The 21,774-nt window shown below is 41.7% G+C and overlaps 1 protein-coding gene across 1 annotated transcript in view; it reads left to right on the forward strand.

Annotated features, from left to right (window-relative positions):
- The window catches only part of cntln (centlein, centrosomal protein), an 80,350-nt gene that overhangs the window by 44,442 nt on the left and 14,134 nt on the right, over nt 1-21,774 (forward strand). The window contains exons 16-25 of the mRNA XM_071504586.1: nt 202-731; nt 3,995-4,076; nt 5,917-5,998; nt 6,364-6,632; nt 10,376-10,609; nt 12,055-12,152; nt 14,918-15,044; nt 15,382-15,519; nt 16,305-16,490; nt 21,436-21,633. Of these exons, the coding sequence (XP_071360687.1) occupies nt 202-731; nt 3,995-4,076; nt 5,917-5,998; nt 6,364-6,632; nt 10,376-10,609; nt 12,055-12,152; nt 14,918-15,044; nt 15,382-15,519; nt 16,305-16,490; nt 21,436-21,633 (1,944 nt within the window). The remainder of the gene's footprint in view (nt 1-201; nt 732-3,994; nt 4,077-5,916; nt 5,999-6,363; nt 6,633-10,375; nt 10,610-12,054; nt 12,153-14,917; nt 15,045-15,381; nt 15,520-16,304; nt 16,491-21,435; nt 21,634-21,774) is intronic.

A 21,774-nucleotide genomic window follows, 5' to 3' on the forward strand; every position in this document is an offset into this window, starting at 1 on the left:
GTATACATGCCGATACACACAGGTCAAGGCAGTGGCCTTTCTCATTGTAATTTTCACTCATAAAATGAACTCAGGCTTGGTGTGATGTTTTCACTAGCACTGTACAAGCAGCGTGTTCAGAAGTTTGAGTATTTCTGGCAAAAGACACAGAGACAGATATGCAAAGGATAAAAACCTTTCTTGTACCATTGATTCTTTCAGATTGAGCAGCTGAAGTGGAGGATGATGTCCCTGGAGGAGGAGACAGAGAGGCTAAGGGAAGAGAAAGAGCACCTACTTGAAGCCAACAAAGACTTGGCCCTCAACTGCCACAAACTCCAAGCCTCCCTGGATCACCTGCGAACCCAGGAAACTGTTCGTGAAGAGGCAGCCCAGGCCCAGGCCCTGGCCCAAGGGGAGCGTCATTGCAACAAGATCATGGCTCTAGAAGCCCGACTGTCTGCTTCTCAAAAAGAGACTACCAAGCTTCATCATCAATTGCTGAAGCTGAGACAAGAGGTGGGGATTCTGAGAGCAGGCAGGGACTACTATAGGAACCGTGCAGCAGGACCAGTGCGGGCAGGTGGGATCGGTAGCAACATTAGCAGCAAGGTCAAATTCAAAACAACAAAACTCAGAGGTCCACTACGCCAGAGCAGCCACCGAACAGTCAGCCCCAATCAAGCCATCAGCTGGCAAGGCCGCAGCCCCAGTCCCACTAAGGACGAGTGGGAGGACATGAGCGTAGATAGGTAATGATACACATGCACACAGAAGCACTTATTCTCACTGCCTCTCGCCTCATTATTTTGGTGGTAGGAGTAGAGAGGGTGGGTCGGCTGAATTGTGGGGGGCCACGCTGCATCAAGGGGACAACGTGCATATGCAAAGTGTAAGCAAATGGGTGATTGAATTTCATCGTCTGTCTAGTTGGTATTCAGAAGCCAAAAACAGAATGCGAGCAAGAATGATAGAGAGAAGGAGAGAGGAGGGGGAAACTACTGTCAGATCCTTTGAAATATCCTGGGACGCCTTGCTTGGAGCTTATTGACTGAAATTTGCATGCAAAATTAGCCACCTCTCCGCACAAAGTTGAACCAATGCCAGAAAAGCCCAGGGATAAGGAGGCCGCCAAAGCCTTGATACCTTCCAGTGATGCCATTTTCATGCACTAGTCACGCTATCCTGAAATTGACAGTTTGGCAGTTTGATTTAATTTACTGGTCCTGTGCATATTCACTAACCCCCACTTGACAGCGCTAAGGATCCCCCTGCAAGTACAGAGCCCCCAACCCCCCCCCCAGCCACCTTCTCCATCCATACACACACAAAACCACACACACAGAAGCTAACCCCGCCCTGGGTCTAGTCATGTTGGTTATCTTGTGGCATGTCAATTCACAAATGTGTGTGTGCTACACTTATTTCCTCCAGCCAACCCTGTAACCTCCTCCCAACACACACATACATAAAGGCACACACACATGCACTTCCTTTACAGCTTACCCACCCTCCTCTCTCCTCTTCTTGCCTTAATTTAGTTAGATAAATTTTGAATGACCCTACTCGGCTCAGTACCAGATGTCTACAAGCTGTTTAACACCCTCTAAATTAAGAACCATCGACAGTAATTATTCCATGTATGTTTTATGCAAAAAAGCCACTGAGCCAACATTTATTGAGTGATGGTCGGAATGATTTGATTTCAAACACTCAGAGCTATCGTTGATATTTATTTCCCTTCACTTTCTCTCCCTGTATGCCTCTCTCTATCTGCTCTCTTCTGCTCTGTCCTACTAACTCGCCATCTCTTCACCAACTAATTCATCTGACTGTAATCCACCCCAGCTCTATCCACATGAGGCCGTTTAACAGGGACTGGGTGCAGCTATGCCCTGCTTTCCTAATGCCTCTCCATGTAGCTAATAAGCAGCAGTCTAATATACGCTTTACCTGAGAGGAGGATCTAAGTGGATTTGTGAAGAAGGGGTCTAAACTGAGATGTTGTCTTATTTAAGGCACCTGTCAACTGATTTGTTACTGTAAAGCCTTCTGCGTCTCTTATCTCGCAGGGGTCTTCCTCAGCAGTATGTCTGGTAGGCACGCCTGGAAATACAGTATTTCTGCCTAAGGAGCTTTGGCCTTAATAGTTCCAAATAAAGATGTCAGACTCGTTAAGGCTACTGCCAAGTCTTTGTTTTTTTCCCCTTCTTTTTCTCACTGCCTCTGGCTCGCTCTCTCAACTTTTGAGCTGCTGTAGGCAGCTGACCATTTTAAGCAGATCATCAGTTTTGTTGGTGAGCAGGACAGAATGAGAGCAGGGGTTAGGGAGAATATCTTACTGAATGGTCCTGTTATGTATTTAGATATTTCATATGCTCTTGATCACTGCTAGAAGACACTACATTAAATATGGGTAGCAATTTAAGGACAAAATGTAACAATTAGGGTCAATATTTGGTTTCTGAGTAAGATGTTTCCCTACCACAAACCATCAGAGAAGAAAAAAATGTCCTGCCTGAAACTGTATTGGAAGGATTCAAGGCAATTGTTCAAAAGATAATTGCTCATTTGGTGTTTTGATTGGGGGCTGTGGCTCAGGAGTTACAGTGGGTTGCTCATAGAGTGCCACAGGGATGACAACCCAGATGTTGGTGTCACCCTGGTTCCCTCAACAAAAAGCCAATGGGATTTTTACATGGGCTTTTGGATTACTGCAGAAAATAAGATCTGTGACAAACAAAAGTTTATGATACTTGCAAGTTTTGTTGAGCACAATAATCTTCACAATGAACAACACGTTTAGCTTTTAAACATTCTCCTATTTTCAGGCATTTTCAAGTTATGTTCAGGATCATGCTGATGTTCAGATGGTAGGCTGGTTTATTGATGACAGTATTTTGAATAGGCTGCTACCGGTTTTGTTTGGTAATGCTGTGAACACACCTCAAAGTCACATCTCGTGTGCAGGTTGAATGAAAATCAGATGTCCACAGATAGGAATATATTGGTGTATGTTGTGATTCTCGTCAGTCATATGAGCTAGACCATAACTAAAAAAAATTCCTGGAAAAAAAATCTTCTCTAGAAAAGAGTGGCAACCCTGTTAACTATATTATATTTTAAACCACATGAGGGAGACAACTTTTATAGTCTGTGGATACAGTTCCAGTAATTCTTGATGACTGATTGGATATAGCCTATCATGTTGAGTGTAGTATTTATCACCTGATAATATATTTAAAAAAAAAAATATATATGTATATATATAAAGATGAATTTATGTTTGTCTTCACAAGGGTGAATTTAAGTCAGGCCTGTTCAGCTGTCTCACAACCAGGAACAAGGTAGCATTTTTCATCAAATCTAAGTAACCTTGGTGATAGTGGTGGTGATGAGTGATCCTCAGCAAGTCCCTGTGCCCCCTTCCAGACCAGGTTTAACCCTAACTAGCCCCTTGTCTTGTCATGTTCCAGTTAGATCCTCTCTCTGTGGTCTTTACCTCCACTGATTCTCCCAGGCCCCACCTTAATAAACCCGCCAGCGTAAATGTCACTGGCTTCCACCTTCACATCAAAGGTCACTGTCAATAAACCTGTGTGTGTGAGCATGTGTGTGTGTGCGTGTGTGTCTCCGGAAGCCCTTACCGTGTGTCCATCAGATGCAACTTTGCTTGGCTCCGCTCAGCCGTGCCTCTCACACACGTCTGTCACACACAGAGGGCTAATGAAGGCCACAGCCGCTCTCATACATGTTGATGCATTCACCATCAGCACCAGACACTGCAGCTTTTCACTTAATTTACACCCACATTTACACTTCCAGCTCAGAAATTGGATGGGACATTGATTTTCTGTTGGTTGAAGGGGGGGCAAAATGCACATATTTTTGCTTGATGTCAACTAAATCAACCATAAAAGGTAAATTGGATTTTTGTTCAAGGGTGGTAGTCTCAGAACCAGTATTGTGGGTTCAACTTCTGGCCTGTAATAACCCACCTCACCTTTCTTTACAGTGACAGTGGTGAGGAATACTCGGACAGTCTCAACAGTGTGCCCTCAGGAACAGCACCTTACAGACAATATGCTAACAGAAAGGTTGGTTTGCTCTCATCCTTTAATCTCTGTTATATAAGCACAAGCTGTATGAGCACAGCATGAAAATTAAACATCTTGATCCTAAATTTCTAATTTGTTTTTTAAAATGATATTGAGCACATTTGGAGTAAAGTCCTCCATATGTATAAATAAAGATAATCTCTTGTGCAGAATTTAACCAAAATTTATTGTAATTTAAGTCCGAAGATTCCTATGTGCTGTTAATAGTTATGTACAGCTACATTACCATAGCCATGGAAACAGGTAAGGTTAATACCACCTCAGTGACACTGAAAACTAAGTCTGTGTTATGTTCTGTGTTCTGTTTCTTATACGTACCCATTAGTAAAATGTCCCCAGCCCCTACAGATTTTTTCTGACAGGATGGAGATGTAGATGTTGTGATATATTTTGTTTATGAAATTTTGTAGACAGAGCAAAGTATGTTTTTGTTCATGTAGAGTATGTGCTGTCATTCACGTTCTTCTGGACCACTGCAGCTGATATCTGATAAACAGATGTGACAGATGCTGGCCACCCAAAACAACCAATCAAACCTCTGCACAGGTTTATGTGAACAAGAGCTGCAATGATTAGTTGATTACGCAGGTAATTTGATAATCAGTTAATCCTTCTAGTTCTTTTTTTTAAAGCAAAATTCCAAACATTTGCTGGTTTCCATTTAGTATACAGAACATTTGTGCATTTTTACAATTTTCACTATTTTCTAGTCCAAAATCATTAATTAATTAATTAATTAAGAAAGTAATTGGCAGAATAAAAATAATTGTTAGATGTAGCTCTAATTTGAATTGTCTACATGTGGATAATTATGATTGTTCTATAATTTGTTGCGTGGCCACTCCCTTTACTCCTGCAATCACAAAGGCTTTCTTATGTGTGGTTGTGGGTGCTCTTTCTTTTCCATCTTCTTTCCACACCATGAAATCAATAAGCCTGGACCCCTTACTCTTGTCCACATCAAACCACTTCACAGCAGGACATGGCAGCTCCAAACCCCAAAGAGATATGTCCGTCAAGAAGAGAGTTGTAGAAAGGAAAGAGGGGGGGCCATTTAAAGATATTCTGTCTTTTTCTCTTCTCCTCTCCTTCTCTTTTCAGAAGGAGGGGAGCAAGGTAGAAGGTGGAGAGGAAGAGAGGGTTGTTGTTGTAACTGTAACCAGAGTGCTGTCAGGACCCTTACTCTCAGATCCCCTTTAGTTTCCCCACTCCAGATCTGCTAAATGTGCCCATCAGCTCCTCAGGGCTCATCGCTATGACAGCCCCGGCCCCCTCACGGCGTGCTATGTCACAAACCAAAGGGTTCATCTCCCTTCTCCTCTCTACAAGGCACCGTGTGATCAAACCTGGCACTGATCAAATCCTACCTGACCCCCACATAAAGGAAACAGGCAGAGAGGAAGGAGCGGTATGGTGGTGGGGGGGGGGGTTTCTTCTTTGATGTCACTACAAACAGTGGTGCAGTTGGGAGGTGTCACGCATAGGCACTTATGAGTGCAAATGACTATACACTCACACACTCACGTCATAGTGCAGGAGTGAATCAGAGCTTTCAGACAGTGATTGAACAAAGGCGGCATTTGCAAGCATCTGTCAGAAGTAATAACCGTGCTGAGAAGCGTTCAATTTGAAGTCAGCTGAACATGCTCAGGTGAATTATTAAAGCACAGGGTGATTTGTCTTGTCGCGTTAAACTGAGTGCACCCTGTGATCATAGTGTCATTATGAGCCGCATCTCAGGAAGCACAACATGTCAACCAGTTGTGTTACATTAAACAGCTGCTTTTCATCACTGTCTCTGACTTTTCTGTTCTTTCAGTCCTACAGGTGTTCACTGATCTCAGACACAGAAGCACCAGCAGCAAAATCTCACCGAAAACAAGCTGATGTTCTGGCCCAAGGTAGCACAAGTTTTCCTTTTTCACACCAATGCAAAACTACAAAAATGTAATCGACTATTAATTGAAGCAGGAAAAACACTCAATGTATGAACATGCTGTCGATCAGAAACAAGTATGTGAGAAGTTAACAAGATTTGTTTTTTGTTGTTTGTTTTTTTTCAAAAACTTGACACTCCTCAATTGGTTATAAATGGAAAATGTTAATCATTCAAGTTGTTAAATATATCACAGTTTTCACTTGTGCATACACAAAGACACTTTTATATCCGCCTGTGAAATCCCAGCAGTAGCTGCTAAATAGGGATTTGGAGTTTTTCTGTGCACTTGTCAACTCTGAGGTGCCTGCATATACTTCTTCCTGTTAGACGATAAACAGCATGAGCCCTGGGAACGAGGGACGAGAGGAGAGAAAAGGAGGTGGAGGAGGAAGAGGATGCTGATGAGGACCCAGCGCTGCTCCTCCTCTTCTCTGCAGCAGCGCATAGAGTCCCTACAGCGTCACACTGACATACTGCGAAGTGCCAGGAAAGATGCTTTGCTTTCAGCCAAAGAGCTGCAAAGGGCCAATGAGAAGATCATGGTGCAGCTCAACTCCCTCACTGAGAAACTCTGCAGCAGCAAACAGCTTACACAGGTAACTTTGGGGAAAAAAAACAAGGAGATAAGTAAAGGGGAAAACCGGTTGTAAATATTGGGAAGTTTCTTATTTGTCTATCTCTGTCTTTCTTTTGTGGTTCTTTTGTATTTGCTCAGAGCTGAGAGTACAGCAGTAGCAGGTCCTTTGCCCTTATCATGCTTAATAAGTGTGGCTGACAGCCTACCCTCGCCTGTGGAGGTCAGCACCACCGAGTAGAAGAGAGAAGAAGAATCTCTCTCTCTGACTCTGCTGTTGTCTCGTCCTGCTGAATGTTTTAGTAAGCCAGTTCTCCACAACAATCTGTGTCACTGGCAGTTGCATTTCTTCAAATACGTGCACTCGTGTGCACAGACAAATACAAGGTGACTTAGTCCAGCGCCACACACCCAATGAGTTATTTAATACCTGCCTCCAGGTAGGAAACTCTATAACTTGATATAGACTATAAATAAAACACCAAGCACTTTGCCTCCTAAACAGTATCTTTCCTGCCAGGGCCTCCTTGTACACACCAACATATGTACACACACACACACACACATACACACACACACACACATACACACAGAAACAGTTGTTAATCCAACAGGCAGGAGACTTCTTTTGGTGAATTCAGACATAACAGCAGCCAGCGAAGGCACACTGGACACCTGATTAGGTGCATGTTTCTGTACGTCTGTATATTTACTGTGCAGAATAGTACAGATACAGTATATTGCACTTGTACACACAGGTCAGAGTGCAGCCCTCATAGTGTTGCTACCAAGGAAGTGGCCCTCGTGGTCCCACCCAGGCATCTGATTGCTGGGGCCCAATGAGACCTTAGACTCAGACACAACAGAAAATGCACACACACACGCACTGTTGTGTGAATGAGTGGACAGAGAGGGAATTGTTGCCTTCCTGTTTGTTTCCTCTTTCTTTGTGCAGTATTAATGCCACTCCTCCAGAGAAAGTTGCAGCTGACTGATTGGCCAAAGCCAGGTCTTGTTGCCCTCTCTGGAAAGGGCAAGAGGTGATGGACTTTGGACTTGTTCCAGTCGGTCGTGGCCAACTCTCCAACTAAAACTCTCTACTTGTAATTGGCTTAGGACAGCCTCCACAGGGGCCATCATGTGAGAAGTAGCATGGCAGTTTCACAGAAACTTGTTTGTGTTGCTCTGTCTCCTGATCCTTTGGCCACTCTGTCCTCCACTTGCTGCTTCCGTCCTCGCCTCCTACCATCATTAAGCCTTATTTCCTTATTCCTTCTTTTTTCCTTGCTGTCCCATATGGTCCTTTTTTATTCCCCTCCTACCTGTGTTCTTATGATTATGGGTTGGATTGTATGAGTTTGGATCTTGAGCTTCTAAATGTCTTAAAACCTGCATTAATGGCCACTATTTATGCAATATTTTGCCGTAAAATCTATAGCATGAGAGAAGAATAGAGGTGTGATATGCTTTGTCATGATGCACACAGCTCCCCATGTCCCAACCTAAGTGGAACATTTGTTTAACAGCATGGTGACAATTTCATCACTTAGTCACCAGCACCATGATGATGATCCCTCATTGCACAGGAGATCTTTGTACCACTGCACCAAGTACTTTTGGTCAGAGTGGAAACAGAAAGTTAGTCTGTGAACTGTGATGGATGTTTACAACATTCACCTTCCTTTTTTCTGTCAGAGAAGTTGTATGGAGGTTTGTTGTAAACCTGTCAGATTATCTGACCATCTGTGTCTCTTGTGGTGTTTCACTTGCAGTGATGTTGCCATATTCCTAGATTTCAACAATTCACTTTGAGACCTAAGCATATAGCAACTATTCCTAGATCTAAATACTATTATCACTGAAATAATGTCCAAAAACCATTAAAATTAGTCCTAATTTGTAATAAACTGGAATTGTGCTTTCAAGATGTCTTAAGAAGCTTAAAAAACTCAGGTGACAGATGAAACATGCGCGCCTAGTCCTACCAAATCTAGCTCTTGACGAAATGTGCTAGTCATGCGTATCATCCAAATACAGGATCAGTTGGTTGCTTGGATTATCCACCTCACTCATTATCATTACTTCCCCACTTATGTCACTTTTCAGTGTACTGTGACATCGCCTCGCAAATTTCCCAGCTTTATCTTTTTAAGTATGGAGTGTCCTGCCCTCCTCCAACATGTAAGGGACTGGGATTAACACAGGATTAGGGAGTGCAACAGACACGACTGACTGAATTTAAAAAGCCCCACACATTATTTACATTTTAATGATTGTTACAGCCCATATCACAAAAATGGTCTTGCCTGCAGGATAAATACAAAGTGACTTAGTTGGTACAATAATATGTTACACTGGTGTCCCTGTGGTTTATTTATGTTGACAAATTCACTTTGCTTCTATATATGCATCTGGGTGTGCAGCTGTTTTAGCATCCTACGTTTCCTTATTTATCCTAATGATCACTTGGAACAACATCAGTGAGACAACTATTCAGATGAGAGAGAGAGACGTGTCCACTCTTCCAGCCTAATGGACCACTAGCATTCGAGTCCATGTCAGTGTCATCTCTCACCAGGGCTGAAAATGGCCTATGAAATCAAAGCCTGTCTTACAGGAAGTGTCATCAATGCCACTCTTAATTCGTGCACCACTGCCACTGCAGCCATAGCCCCACTTTTCATTCTCTACACCTCCCTCTCTCTCTCTCCATCACTCCCACTCCTGTCTCTGCCCCTCTCTATATGGCATGTGCGTCTTCAACAGAGCAGAGGAAACCTAAAACAAGAGGGATTCTATTAAAAGGTGTCAGACAGCAACCAGATATCAATAACCTCCATGTATGCAGAGCAGAGAGCAAACCCCGGGGAATCTGCGGTTTCACTTGGGGGGGTGTGTGTGTGGCTGTGCATATGTTCCAGTATTTACCCCATGTGTGCAGCATACATCTTCATGTATCATGTCTCCTATTTGTGCCATTAAGCATTCTTGACGTTTGATATGATACCAGATCAGCTAATTGTGGCAGTATTGAACCAAACATACAGAGATGTGTTGCTGCCCCATATTTTCTTAATAAGGAAGCAAAGATCTTTTTTTTTTTTTTTTTGAGCTCCACCGCACACATGTGGTTAAAAGTGTTCACCTCAGATGCTTATGTTTAGAATCATTGATACACTGTACATTGTACATGATCAGCTAGTGCCATTATCGTTCATCACTCTAAACCCAACCACTCACCAAATGCTGAACTCCCTCTGTCCCAAAGTGCTCTCTGATTCTGCAGGATGGCTTTATTATGCATGCCAATCACTGTGAGAATTAGGCCCTATTGACCAGACAACAGCATCATCTTTTTCCTGATTAGCATAAGAAAGGAGTTTTATCACAGACAAGATATTAAAGCTGAGCCTGAAGCTCTCCCGTGGTTTACACATACACGTTTTCAAACATATTGTGTTTACTTTGTCTCTTCATTTATCATATTCATGTAGATGTGAATTTAAAATAAAGACTTGTGTAAGTCAGAGGATTTTCTTCACATTACAACAGTCATACATTTTTACATTATAAGGCAGAGAAGGCAGGATATTGGTTTGACACAGTATATTGTATCTCCCATCATTTATTAATTCTCACCATCCTATAACACAAATATAGGTTTCCTAGGGTTGGTAACTGTGGACAAAACTTTTGTTTTTAGTTGTGCTATCATCAGCAGTAGCCTAGCCACCCTAACTCAAGTGTCTGTCGGTCAATCTGCAGAAGCTGACCTCTGACCTGGCTGGTGTGGAGCAGCAGAAAAAGGTTCTGGAGATGGAGCTGGAGCAGTGGAGGAAGATCACATTCCCCCAGCAAACTGCACCACCACCACCACCACCACCAACAGCACCTGTAAACTCAGAGTGTTCCTGCCAGGGCAGAAACATGCCTGCCGCAGCTAACCTTGCCCCCCAAGCTCTGGAGGCTGAGGTCAAACAACTTCAAGCCAAACTTAAGGTTAGTTGGTATAAGTTACAAATAGAGCTCCAGAGTTAACGAATTCCCTCATGGTTTGTCTTATTATACACTCCTTATAAAAAGGATAAATCTCTTAATAGGATGATGGTATTAAAGATTTTGTGCACTGTGAAGCTTGAATGGATAAACAATTGAATTGCAAGGAAATTAGAGTATGGCTCAAAAAAACGTCTGTGAAGAAACACCATACATTTTTCTATGAAAAGTGATACATGAGGCAAGTTTTTGAACAAAAGAAAACCTCATTTGTGGATGGTGCTCTTTTTAAAAATGTCTCTTTGTTGCCATTTTTTGACATACCATGCAGTACCTATCGGTATTTTATTACACATGCATTTATGTTTTTTGGCTAGAAAAAAAACATTTTCCTGATATTTTTTCAAACATCAATATTTCTGAGTCACTTTAATATCTCACTGGTTTGAACATCCCGCAGTCCTTGAGGAGTTTCGAAACTCTGAAAGAAACTCTGTCAAGGTTTCACTTTCAAATCATGGTGGTTAAAAAAAACACAGCCTCTTGAGCCTTTCGATTTACACCTGACATCACCTGAAATTGCATGTGATTTCGACAAGAATTAGCATTTCTTATCATTTGATCTCATTACGGAGCACCTGTCAGAAAGATGAGAAATGAGGAATAACAGTAGAGACGTGCCCTACATCATAGGGAATAAGGTGAGAGTGGTACCTCAGTGTTATCACCTCCTCCACAGCCAGCTCATCAGTGTCACCAAGCAGATTGCTGCTGTCGTTACACGTAGACGCAGAAGTCATGTCAAGTGACACCAAAAGGGAGAGACGAGAGATGCGTTGTGGGGGTGCACACTCTGAGAGAGTGCATTGTCAAAGGCTTGTACTGGTACAGTTCCCACAAGAGACTGACTGGGCTCTTTAAACCAAAGTGAACATGCACAGTCAAATATCCATCAGTCTTATGATCAGAAGCCAAGCTGTCATCATGAGCCATATGTCTCTGTTACTCCTAAAGGAAAGAGTAAAGCACAAAAGTGGTTGTAGTTTATAAAAATCTCACCAGTCTCTCTAGTTTTAATGCAATAAAAGTATCTTTAATTACTGACAAATGCACAAAAATGTTATTAATATTAACAAAATGTTTGCTTCTAGGTTTTTTTAAAATCTGTTGATATTCATATTAGTCTTATTCCCATTAAAATATATTCAGTAGCATAGGATTACAAATTGTTATTTTTCCTAATTACTCCCCTTATCTCATCCACTTTGAAAAATACAGTTTTCCTCTTAACCTCTTTTAGCACCTTCCACCCTCCCGCTGTAACTATAATGAGGAGGCATGCTGTGTCTGACCTGTCATCAGCCGTGTCGTGAAAACCTTCCCCACCCCCTATCACACACACTCAAACACATTAACAAACACACACACGCCATGTGCCCTCCCCCCAGAGTGCAAGTGCGGAGGTCACAAGGCAGGTGGCAGCTAACAAAGCCCTACGAGGCCAACTCCAGGAGAAGGAAGACAAGCTCCGCCAGCTGCAGGACAAGTTAGTTTCACACCTTTCTCCTCATTACTATTATTTCTTTCTCTTTGTGTTCCTTTCTTACTGATGCTCTGCAGTACTGCTCTTACTTTACCTTTCATATTTCTGCATCCCTCTCTCAGTCTTTGTCTCTCTATCTCACTGTGTCCCTGTCTGCATGTTTGCACATTCTGTACAGCTCTCATCCGTAGTGTTTGATTCCACCATGTGGCAGCAGTCTGTCTGCTGCACTCCACTTAATGCATGCTTCTCCTCTGCATGAATCATTTGTCAAATTATGCATGTTCTTATGAGCAAGTGTATAAAAATGACTGAAGGAATTAGTGTGTATGCACATGTGGGCATGTGGGTGTCTTGTGTGTCATGTAATGTGGTGTTGCTTATGTGGGTAGCTGATGTGGACTGCTGATCAAAGCAGTGTATTGATTGTTTGTGTGCCGCAGGAGGGGCCATTTTGGCCCATGACACTAAAACCCACACATCGCTCTGGCCTGTGGGCCACAAGCCCTAATGAGTTACATGGTTCACCTACTGTATCGCTGCTACATTACACATTCAGAATGTACAGCTATAAACAATTCACTCAGGGAAACTGTCAAGATTTGAACAGTGTTGTGAAAGGCATATATCATCATTCTGCATTAGGATCTCATCTTTGAACAGAGAGAAGGTATAAAGAACGACTTGGTTTTCCTCCCGCTCGTTCTTTTTGTCTAGTATGCTGTGTCCTCTGCCTGCCATTCTCAATAATGCATCCAGGGCATGTGTACAATCACAGTGGGTATGTGACCAAAGTGCAGCGGATCATAGCCAGACAGAGTGAACATCCCTCAGCTGAGTTTCCACGACAGCCTCAGCCTCTCTTCAGGCTCTTGTCACACATACACACACACACACACACACACACGTAACTCGCCATTTCTTCTAGCCTACCATTCCATTTGCCTCCATGGAGGGACCCCTTCTCAGAATGAAAGACATGTCTAGACGTCTCTGAAATATACATCTCAGCACACACACAGGGAGCAAGGCTGCTTCGCCTTAAAGAAGAGAAGGGGGAAAAAAAGAAATGAATTTCAAAGTACACCGGCATGTCCTCAGTCAATATCCGGCACTATGGCCCTGCCTTATTTATGAAGTTGCTTCTTTCATCTTTAGCCCTGTTGTCTATCAGCCACATGAAACGTCCACCCGCACTTCATTCTTAACAAGATACACAGGAATATGTGCTCTTGCGCTCTCTCACGCACACACACTTCAGACCACTGACTGTTATCATTACAATACACGCATGTTTGATGAACAATATTGCCAACAAGCTCAGAACAAAGGGAACAAACGTGTGAGTGATCGGGATAGAGTTTGAATTCTTTCTCTCTTTCCACTAACACTCATAAATAGAGATCACACGCTACAGCAGAAGCACCATATATCCTTCATTCTTTTTTATCCTCTATTCTTTTTGGGGTGCAGAAGGAGTGAACATCTAAAATAAATGTTGTCGATCTAATTGCCATTAGCACTGGGGCAGAGGGAGCTGCTGGAGCTCTTATTGCTGCTCTCCGTCTTTAAGTCAACACCAGACAGTCATCTGAAAGGTTCAATATGGGTTTTCTCATTAATGGCCAAATCCATGGGGTAACCAGCCAGCGCTACTTCCCCCCAAAGTCCCCAGGCTAGACTCCTCTCTCATTTAATTTAATGTCACTCCAATAGGACAAGCTCACATTTATTTAGCCAGTCTGCCCTCAGGCATTCATCCACCTAGGGAGACAGGGACATTTACTTACACGAAAGCATTTGCTCAAGTGTTGCGTCATCTGTTTATTTAAAACACACAAGCTATGATGCATGTGGGAGATGAGAAATCCACTACATCTTTGAAATTAAAAAAAAGAAAAAACGGCAAAAACCATTTTAATTAACTGCATCCTTATGATCTTTATTCTATTTGTTCCAATTCCCCAAGGTATAGACAACCATGAAAAATGCCTCATATTTGCCTTTTATGAAAACAGAATAAAACATGCTAACATACTGAGCCCATTTAAAACAAGGCCTCACTCTGATATGGCTCTGCAGCACACTGGAATATTAAACATGTCAATACAGCAGGTTATTGATATAGGAAGTGACGTGTGCATGTTTGCAACAGTTAAGACATGAACAGTTTACAATAAGGCCATGCCTCTCTTCAGGGAGGAGTGATCAACACAGTACAGAAGACAAACAAACAACACTTTTTAGAGCATATTCCCTTCATAATCAGTCTCTCCCAAGCCAAGTTCCCCTGCTGATGTGTTTTTACATATGAGTGGTGCAACACTGACCTGAAAATAACAAACATTTAAATACTTGATTACAGTGTTTCAAGTAGTGTCACTGCTGATTCAAAATGTTGTTTGTCAAAAAGTACTCCCCAGTCACACTTGGTGCGGCATTCCCCGCCTGAGCACTTGTTCTAATATACGCCAGTTAGAATTATATATGCATCCTTATTTCAACCCCCCTCCGCTTACCCAAACAGCATGCCAGTGTATTTAGTTGTCATAATGAGCTGTCATGCCTGATGCACTGCATGGGGACACTGTGCCTGCCAGCTTCGTGTGTGTGTGTGTGTGTGTGTGTTCTGCTCTGTAGATTGCTGTATGTGAGTGTGTGTCTGTGCACAAGTATGAATATCTGTAGAATTGATACTTATTTACGCTTTATACAATATTTGTGTTTATATGTGTGCTGTGTGCTTTTTTTTTTCTGTATGTTTTTAGGGCGAGCCACACAGAGCGAGATGTGAACATGAAAAGGCAGCTGGTGGAGGACCTGAAGACGAGGCTGAAGTTCCTGCAGGAGATGGAAAAAAGTTACCGAGGACAGCAGGAGGAGCTGGAGAAGAAGGTACACACAACACATCACATCACAGCTGACGCGATCATCATGGCATAAGTTTGATCCTCTTTGCCAGAATGACAGAGAAAACTAGGTATTGTAGTGCCCAGCACTTTTCTTAGCCCAGAGATTGTGTCTGTTAGATGACTAAAGGAAATCCATTTCAGCTACTGTTATGTTTACTTATAGAATAGATAGACTTTAACTCAGTGGATTTGAATGAAACTTATAAAGTGAATAAGTGTATTAATTAAGTGTCTCTTATAGAAAGAGACCTACAGTATCCCTGCCCCTTTGTTCTACTTTGTTTATACCTTCTTCTTTCCCTCTTGTTCTACCTCTCCAGGTGAAGACTTTATCAGAAGAGGCCACCAACAGGAAGGCTTTCATTGAATCTCTGAAGAGAAGACTGAATGTGGCAACCACAGAGAAAAACCAGTATGAGGCCGCCAGTACAAAACTGAAAGAGGACATGGAAAAAAAGGTTGAAGCCAAACTGCTGGTTCTTACTTGGATAATATGATATGGAACATTTCAAATGTTGCATCACAGTGTTTTGGATAACTTTACTTTTATTTTCAAAGTTGTTTGTGCATTTTGCACAATGAGAGACAAGTTTTGTTGTGAGATTTACCTATATAATGATCTCAGTTGTACCTGTGCACTGTCACAGTATACAGCACTTGTGAACACATTTTTGGCAACATATCAGATCAAATTTAACAATTTGTCATTTGTGGAATGAAAGGAAATATTTTAGGATTTTGGAAATTTGTGAATCTTTACACCCCAGCTGTAACTTTTCAGTCCTCTTTTTGTATAGTGAATATAGAACATTTCACCCCCTTTGGCTCTATAATGATTATTGTCGTATGACTTCATCTGAAGGTCAACTGAATCACAGGATAAAATAAATTGGCACTCATCTACAGAAGGAGTCAGTCAAAGTAAACAAAACTGATTTAAAATTGTAAAATAATCAAATTAGATTAAAAAAAATAAAATACAAGGTGAGAACTTATATGTTAAGATTGCATTTTTTGTGATGATAGCAGCTGTAAAACTATTCTAACAGTGTTCAAAAAATGAGACAATCCAGGTGACATTTGGTGCAGTCTATGTGTTGCTTTCAGGAGCCACCGAGCCACCAAAGTCAGAAAATTTCAAATTCTGCCAGTACTACAATTCCCACAAATGTCTTTCTACTTTTTCCTAAAACAAAACAATATTTTTTGCTTTTAGCTGACTAGCTGCTATTTTCCTTTACAGGAGCAGCGCATACATGCCCTACAGGCACGTGTAGGAGCCAGTGAGCAGGCTTTGGCTGCACTGGAACAGACAGCCACTGAGCAAATGGAGGGTTTGACCCAGCAGAGCTCCCATGCCTTGGACAGGCTTCAGAGACAGCTAGGCACAGCCTACTCCCAGCTGGAGCAGTTTCATTCTTTCATCAAGGTACTGTACAAAAGGGGCAAGTGATCAAAGGCAAAGAGTCCAAAGTTTGAACAGTCAAATCATTTAAAAGCACTATTTGTAAGTTTTCTCTGCTGCCAAATGTGGTTTCTTGCTGGAATGCGGATGGTGGTGATTGTCGCTTGACAGAACTTCGGCCATTCTTGCATTTACAAGGCAAGGGGTTATAATACACCCTCTGAGCAGTGCTATGTCCTCAGGGCAGATTGGAGGCTATAGTGTGTCACTACAGGAAAGTAATGAGATGGGCTGGGACTAAATGGTTAGTGTGCAAACTTCGGTAGAAGAAAATACATGAGAGAGAAAGGAGTTCACATTGATGGTGCTTTTTACCGCTGGAGACGGTTCTTGGCGAGTAAAGGAATGGAGTTTGATGCTGAATTCTCAATGTTTATTCTCAACTGGTAAGTAAACAGCTGTTTAGCTTGCTACAGACCTTATAGAGCGGGGCCATGAAGAGCTTTAACAGTTAACAATAAGGGCTTAAAATCAATTCTAAATTTGACTGGCAACCAGTGAAGCTAAAACTGGCGGGATGTAGTCACATCTCTTCATATCAGTAATAAGTTTAGCAGCTGCATTCTGTATCAGCTGCAGACGATGTAGTGAGCGAGTTGGGGTCCTGATGGACTTAAACTCTGAAATGTCATAAAACCACAGACTTTGAGGAACAGCTTCCCTGGACACGAAAGGTGTTTTGTTTTTGGACTTCTGTGGTAGTAATGAGCTCCATCTTTGATCTTAAGATAGAATTAGTGTACATGTGTATCTGGTACCTTCTGCCAAGGACCAGTGATCAACTTTGTAGTCATATCATCAGATCAGATCATCAGCATGATGGTTAGCACAGGTAAAGCATCGTACCACACTGTTGTGGGGAAGAGGGAGCTAAGTCTCAAGGCAAAGTTCTCAGTGTACCTGTCAGTTGTCATTTCAGACTCGAACTATGGTAATGAGCCTAATTACCTAAAGATAAGGGCTGTTCATTTAATAACCACAAGGAATTCAAAGCTAGTAGAGCCTTTGCTCTTTCACATTGAAAGGAAGCAGTTTTGATAGGTATCTGATCAAGACATTTGCAGAATGCCTCCCTGATGTATTCTGGGCATGTCCAGCTGGGAGGAGACCCGGGCCAGAACACACTGGAGGTGTTACACATCTAACCAGGCCGGGGCAAGCCTTAAAATCCCCCAGGAGCAGCTTTGGGGCGTAGCCAAGGGAAATGATGTCAGCACAACCTTGCTTAGCCTGCAGCCACCACAACCAGTTCTTCTTTAGGTGCTGGATGGATGTGTATATGTGCCATTATGCATGTGCACTTTGTTACAGTGTGTAAGGAGACACAGGCCATTACTGTGAGACTACTGCGTGCCCAATGGGAATGGCCTTTATGAAGGCCCTAATCCATCACCTTGAGGTGTGTTTCTGTGTCTGTGTCAGTCTGTGTGTGTCTGGCAGAGACTGATAAAGACTGTCCATCAACTTTGTTCACCTGACGCCTGTCTGTCAAAGTAGGAAAAGGCTTGGCAGAGATAGATAGTGGTAGCAGTATATTTGCACACAGACATTAATCAAGTGGCAGATTATGGACACAGTTTAGTGGCCATTTTCCATTGTTTTGTCTGCACAGAAACAATTCATATCCTTTTATGGCTCACTTGCATTTGAGGATTGGAGGTGGATAGGTGTTTACCATCCACTTCCCTTTTCCAGCCAAGCTTTAATTGTTTTGGGGTTTTATTTTTTGTTTTTTTTTTTTTTTGCAAATGTACTGCCTTCACACACACGAGCACTCCTATAGCAAGTAAGACACACATGCATGCAAATTTACATGTAACCAAAAATAGAAGCTGAATTACATGTGGAAACACACACATGCATAGAAATACAGTTCACGCTCATAGAACTCCTCTCCTACATTCCCATAACCCTAGGCTGGTGGGGCCATTGTGTTGTTGTTGAGGATTCACATCATTGTTTGTCTCCCCCTGGCTCCTGTGATCCCCTATAAGAACACCAAGCCCTTTGATTGGACTGCCTGACGTCCGGAGGAGATTTACTCTTGTCATGTATTGATCAGGACTGGAGGGCTGCGCATGTGTGTGTATAGATGTGTCTGTGTGTGTCTTTATGAGCTTGACTTTTTTTTTTGTTGTTCTTTGTGCCTGTGTGTGTGTATGTGTATTTGTGCGTGGATATTTTTTTTTTTTTATTTTGTGCCAGCAAACCCTTTTGGCCCCTGCACACGCCCCAGGCTGTAAGCACTGCTGTTGAACTGCTAAACAGTGGCCCTGCATGTAGTGACTGACTATTCCACAACACACATACACACACACACACACACACACACACACACACACACACACACACACACACAAACATTGGTGGTAGTTGTCTTACACAGAATATTTTGGCTTGTCATCCCTTCTGAAAAGTACAAGATTGTGCATAGATTATATACATATATATATACACACATATGTATATATACATATATATATATATATATATATATATATATATATATATATATATATATATATATATATATATATAAACATATATATATAAACATATATATATATATATATATATATATAAACATATATATATATATAAACATATATATATAAACATATATATATATATATATATATATATATATATAAACATATATATATATATATATATATATATATAAACATATATACAGACATATGTGTGTGTGTGTGTGTGGTGTGTATATGTGTGTGTGTATATATATATATATATATATATATATATATATATATATATGTTACAATATTTTCCGTGTGTAATTACCTTATATACTTTTCATATACCTGTGAGCGGTGCCTCTATAATTAGCCATCTCACCCAAGTATGACTGAATGGACTATTTCTTTTTTTACATCAGTGCCTGCATAATGTAACAAAATTGAAGCATTTTTTCCTCCCGTTCTGCTCTTTATGTTTTTGAATGGCCCTTTGTGTCCTCATGTGCGTGAAGAGGTTCAGAGGTAGCTAGTTATTAAAGAGGATGTCTTTTAGCTGCTCATTTGATCCTCATCTCCATGCCCTAATCCTCGTCCTGTCTAAATTGGCCCTCTGACTGTAGTGATCTTGGTACTAGCCAGGCTAAGAGCTCTTAACAAACACACGCAGACACATACACATAAACACACACAATACCTTCCATGTATGTATTTAAATAGCTTGTGTGTTGTGCGTGTGTGTGTCTGTGGTTACAAACCCTCCCTGCCTCTTTTTGTCTCTCCCAGGGCTGAGAATGAGTGATAAATTCACCCCTTAATCTCTGTCTGGATTATTCCACATGCAGGGTTTAGGTCAATTGAATATAACCCTTGACTAGTGACAGTGAATATCTATTAGGCTGTAAATAAAAGAATAGGCTCTCACACTGTTAGTTAATGAGCTGTGTACTCCTTAAGGGTAAACACAGCTCTCAGATCACCGAAAAAGAGCTAAAGCTGCCTTCCTTTGACAATGGACGATGGTTGATGATTTCTGCTCGTCGTCTTTAATCGCTCTATTCTACTCATTTTACAATGAAGGTCACGTGTGAAAGTGGTCCTGCAGTGCTAGTAGCCCTTTTACCTAGAAGGAGTAAGTCAAAGCCAACTGGACCCACTGACTTGGATGACTGAGAATTTAACTGGAAAAGTCACAGTTTTCTTGTTTTACTGAGTTCAATCTGCCATGGGTCGTTTTATACAGTATATACCATTGTTTCACCTTTTCTATATCCTATCATTATTTCAATGGGTTTGAATAATTTATATAATCTGTTGGTTTTCTTAAATGTCCCATTTGAATTCTGAATGTTTGAGCTCTATGTGTGTATATGTGTGTATTTGTTGCTAATAGACAAACTGCAACACTCCATCGACTGTCAGCTTCAGGCCTCCAACTACTCACTCTCCTGTGAGAACCACCACAGGTTTCTGAACTGCACCTGGTCCACCTGTGTGAAATTAAGAGTGGAGTGGAAATGTTTGTTGCTATTCAACATTGTTTATGTGTGATTACCCTTGTTACTGTAATGCACTTGAGTGTTTTCATATGTTTGTACTTGATGTGTGTGTATGTGTGTATGCACATTGTACTTGCTTGCTTGGTTATATTGTGCACTATCCAAGAGCAAGTTGTAATTTGTTTTTTTGTTTTTTTTTTTTGTTTTTGTGTACCACAAGTTCTCCTGTCTCTAGCTTTCCCTCCTCTCACCATCTATTCCAAGGTCAGCTTTTCAGCAGGCTTACAGGGGAATGATACAGAAGATTATTGCCTCGATCAATAAGCTCAAAATGAAGCAAAGGGGAGTTTACTTTATTGACTTTCTCGTGTACAGTGGCAGTTTTAACATTTAATTGTCTCTCTGTATTTAGAGCAAACTCCCATTTAGTGCCCGACAACTGTGCCTTCCCAGGCCTTCCTCGTCTCACTTGCCATTCACTCGGGCACCATTTGAAACAGCCCCTCGTAGCTTAATTATTAACAGTGTTATGCTGCCCTGTTGTACTGTGAGACCTTTAGAAAGCAAATAAATAAATGAATGGCTGTATTTTCAGTAGCTCTCTGTCTTTCTCTCTCTGATGCATGATTCTCTGTCTGTGGAGATTTTAGCAAAACTTGGGGTGTGTTTGATATCAAAGCTGTGTTCCCTCAGCTTTCAATCGACAGGGCAACAAACCCTTAGGTCCATATTCCTACAAGGGAGCGTGAGGCGAAACCGAAGAGAATCTGAGTGTGTCAAACTCAATATTCCTCCATAATGTACTAGGCCTCTCTGGCGCATGCTTGATCAATTTCATTTATTCATCTGTCAGGCAGAGCTATCCCTCTTGTTTTTCCATATCCATTTCATCATCCTCTTCTTTTTTTATTCCTTCTCCTCCTCCTCCTTCAGGCCCTGGCCAGTGAAATACTTTTAGACGTTCAAGAGGTCAAGCAGCAGTTGATGAAGAGGAGGAGGTTGAGGCAGGCCAACGCTATGGCAGTGAAGGGCGGCCTCTCAGCCAAGTCTATGATCAAAGCCAAGTCCATCGCTGCCTCCATCCTCAATATGTCAGAGAATGATCTTGCGGATATAATGGACACTGATCAGGTAAGGCCAAGGGACAGTGGGTCAACATTTTATACAAATACTAACTTGAGGATCTATATCAAGCCTAGATTATGCCCACAGTACTCAACATACCTATGATAGATTTTCTGTACTGTAAAATTTTGAAACATCCTAAAGTTT

This window comes from Trachinotus anak, unplaced genomic scaffold (genome assembly GCF_046630095.1).
Source record: "Trachinotus anak isolate AG129_WGS33_773 ecotype Australia unplaced genomic scaffold, CSIRO_AGI_Tana_v1 ptg000019l, whole genome shotgun sequence".
In the NCBI taxonomy this organism is placed as follows: Eukaryota; Metazoa; Chordata; class Actinopteri; order Carangiformes; family Carangidae; genus Trachinotus; species Trachinotus anak.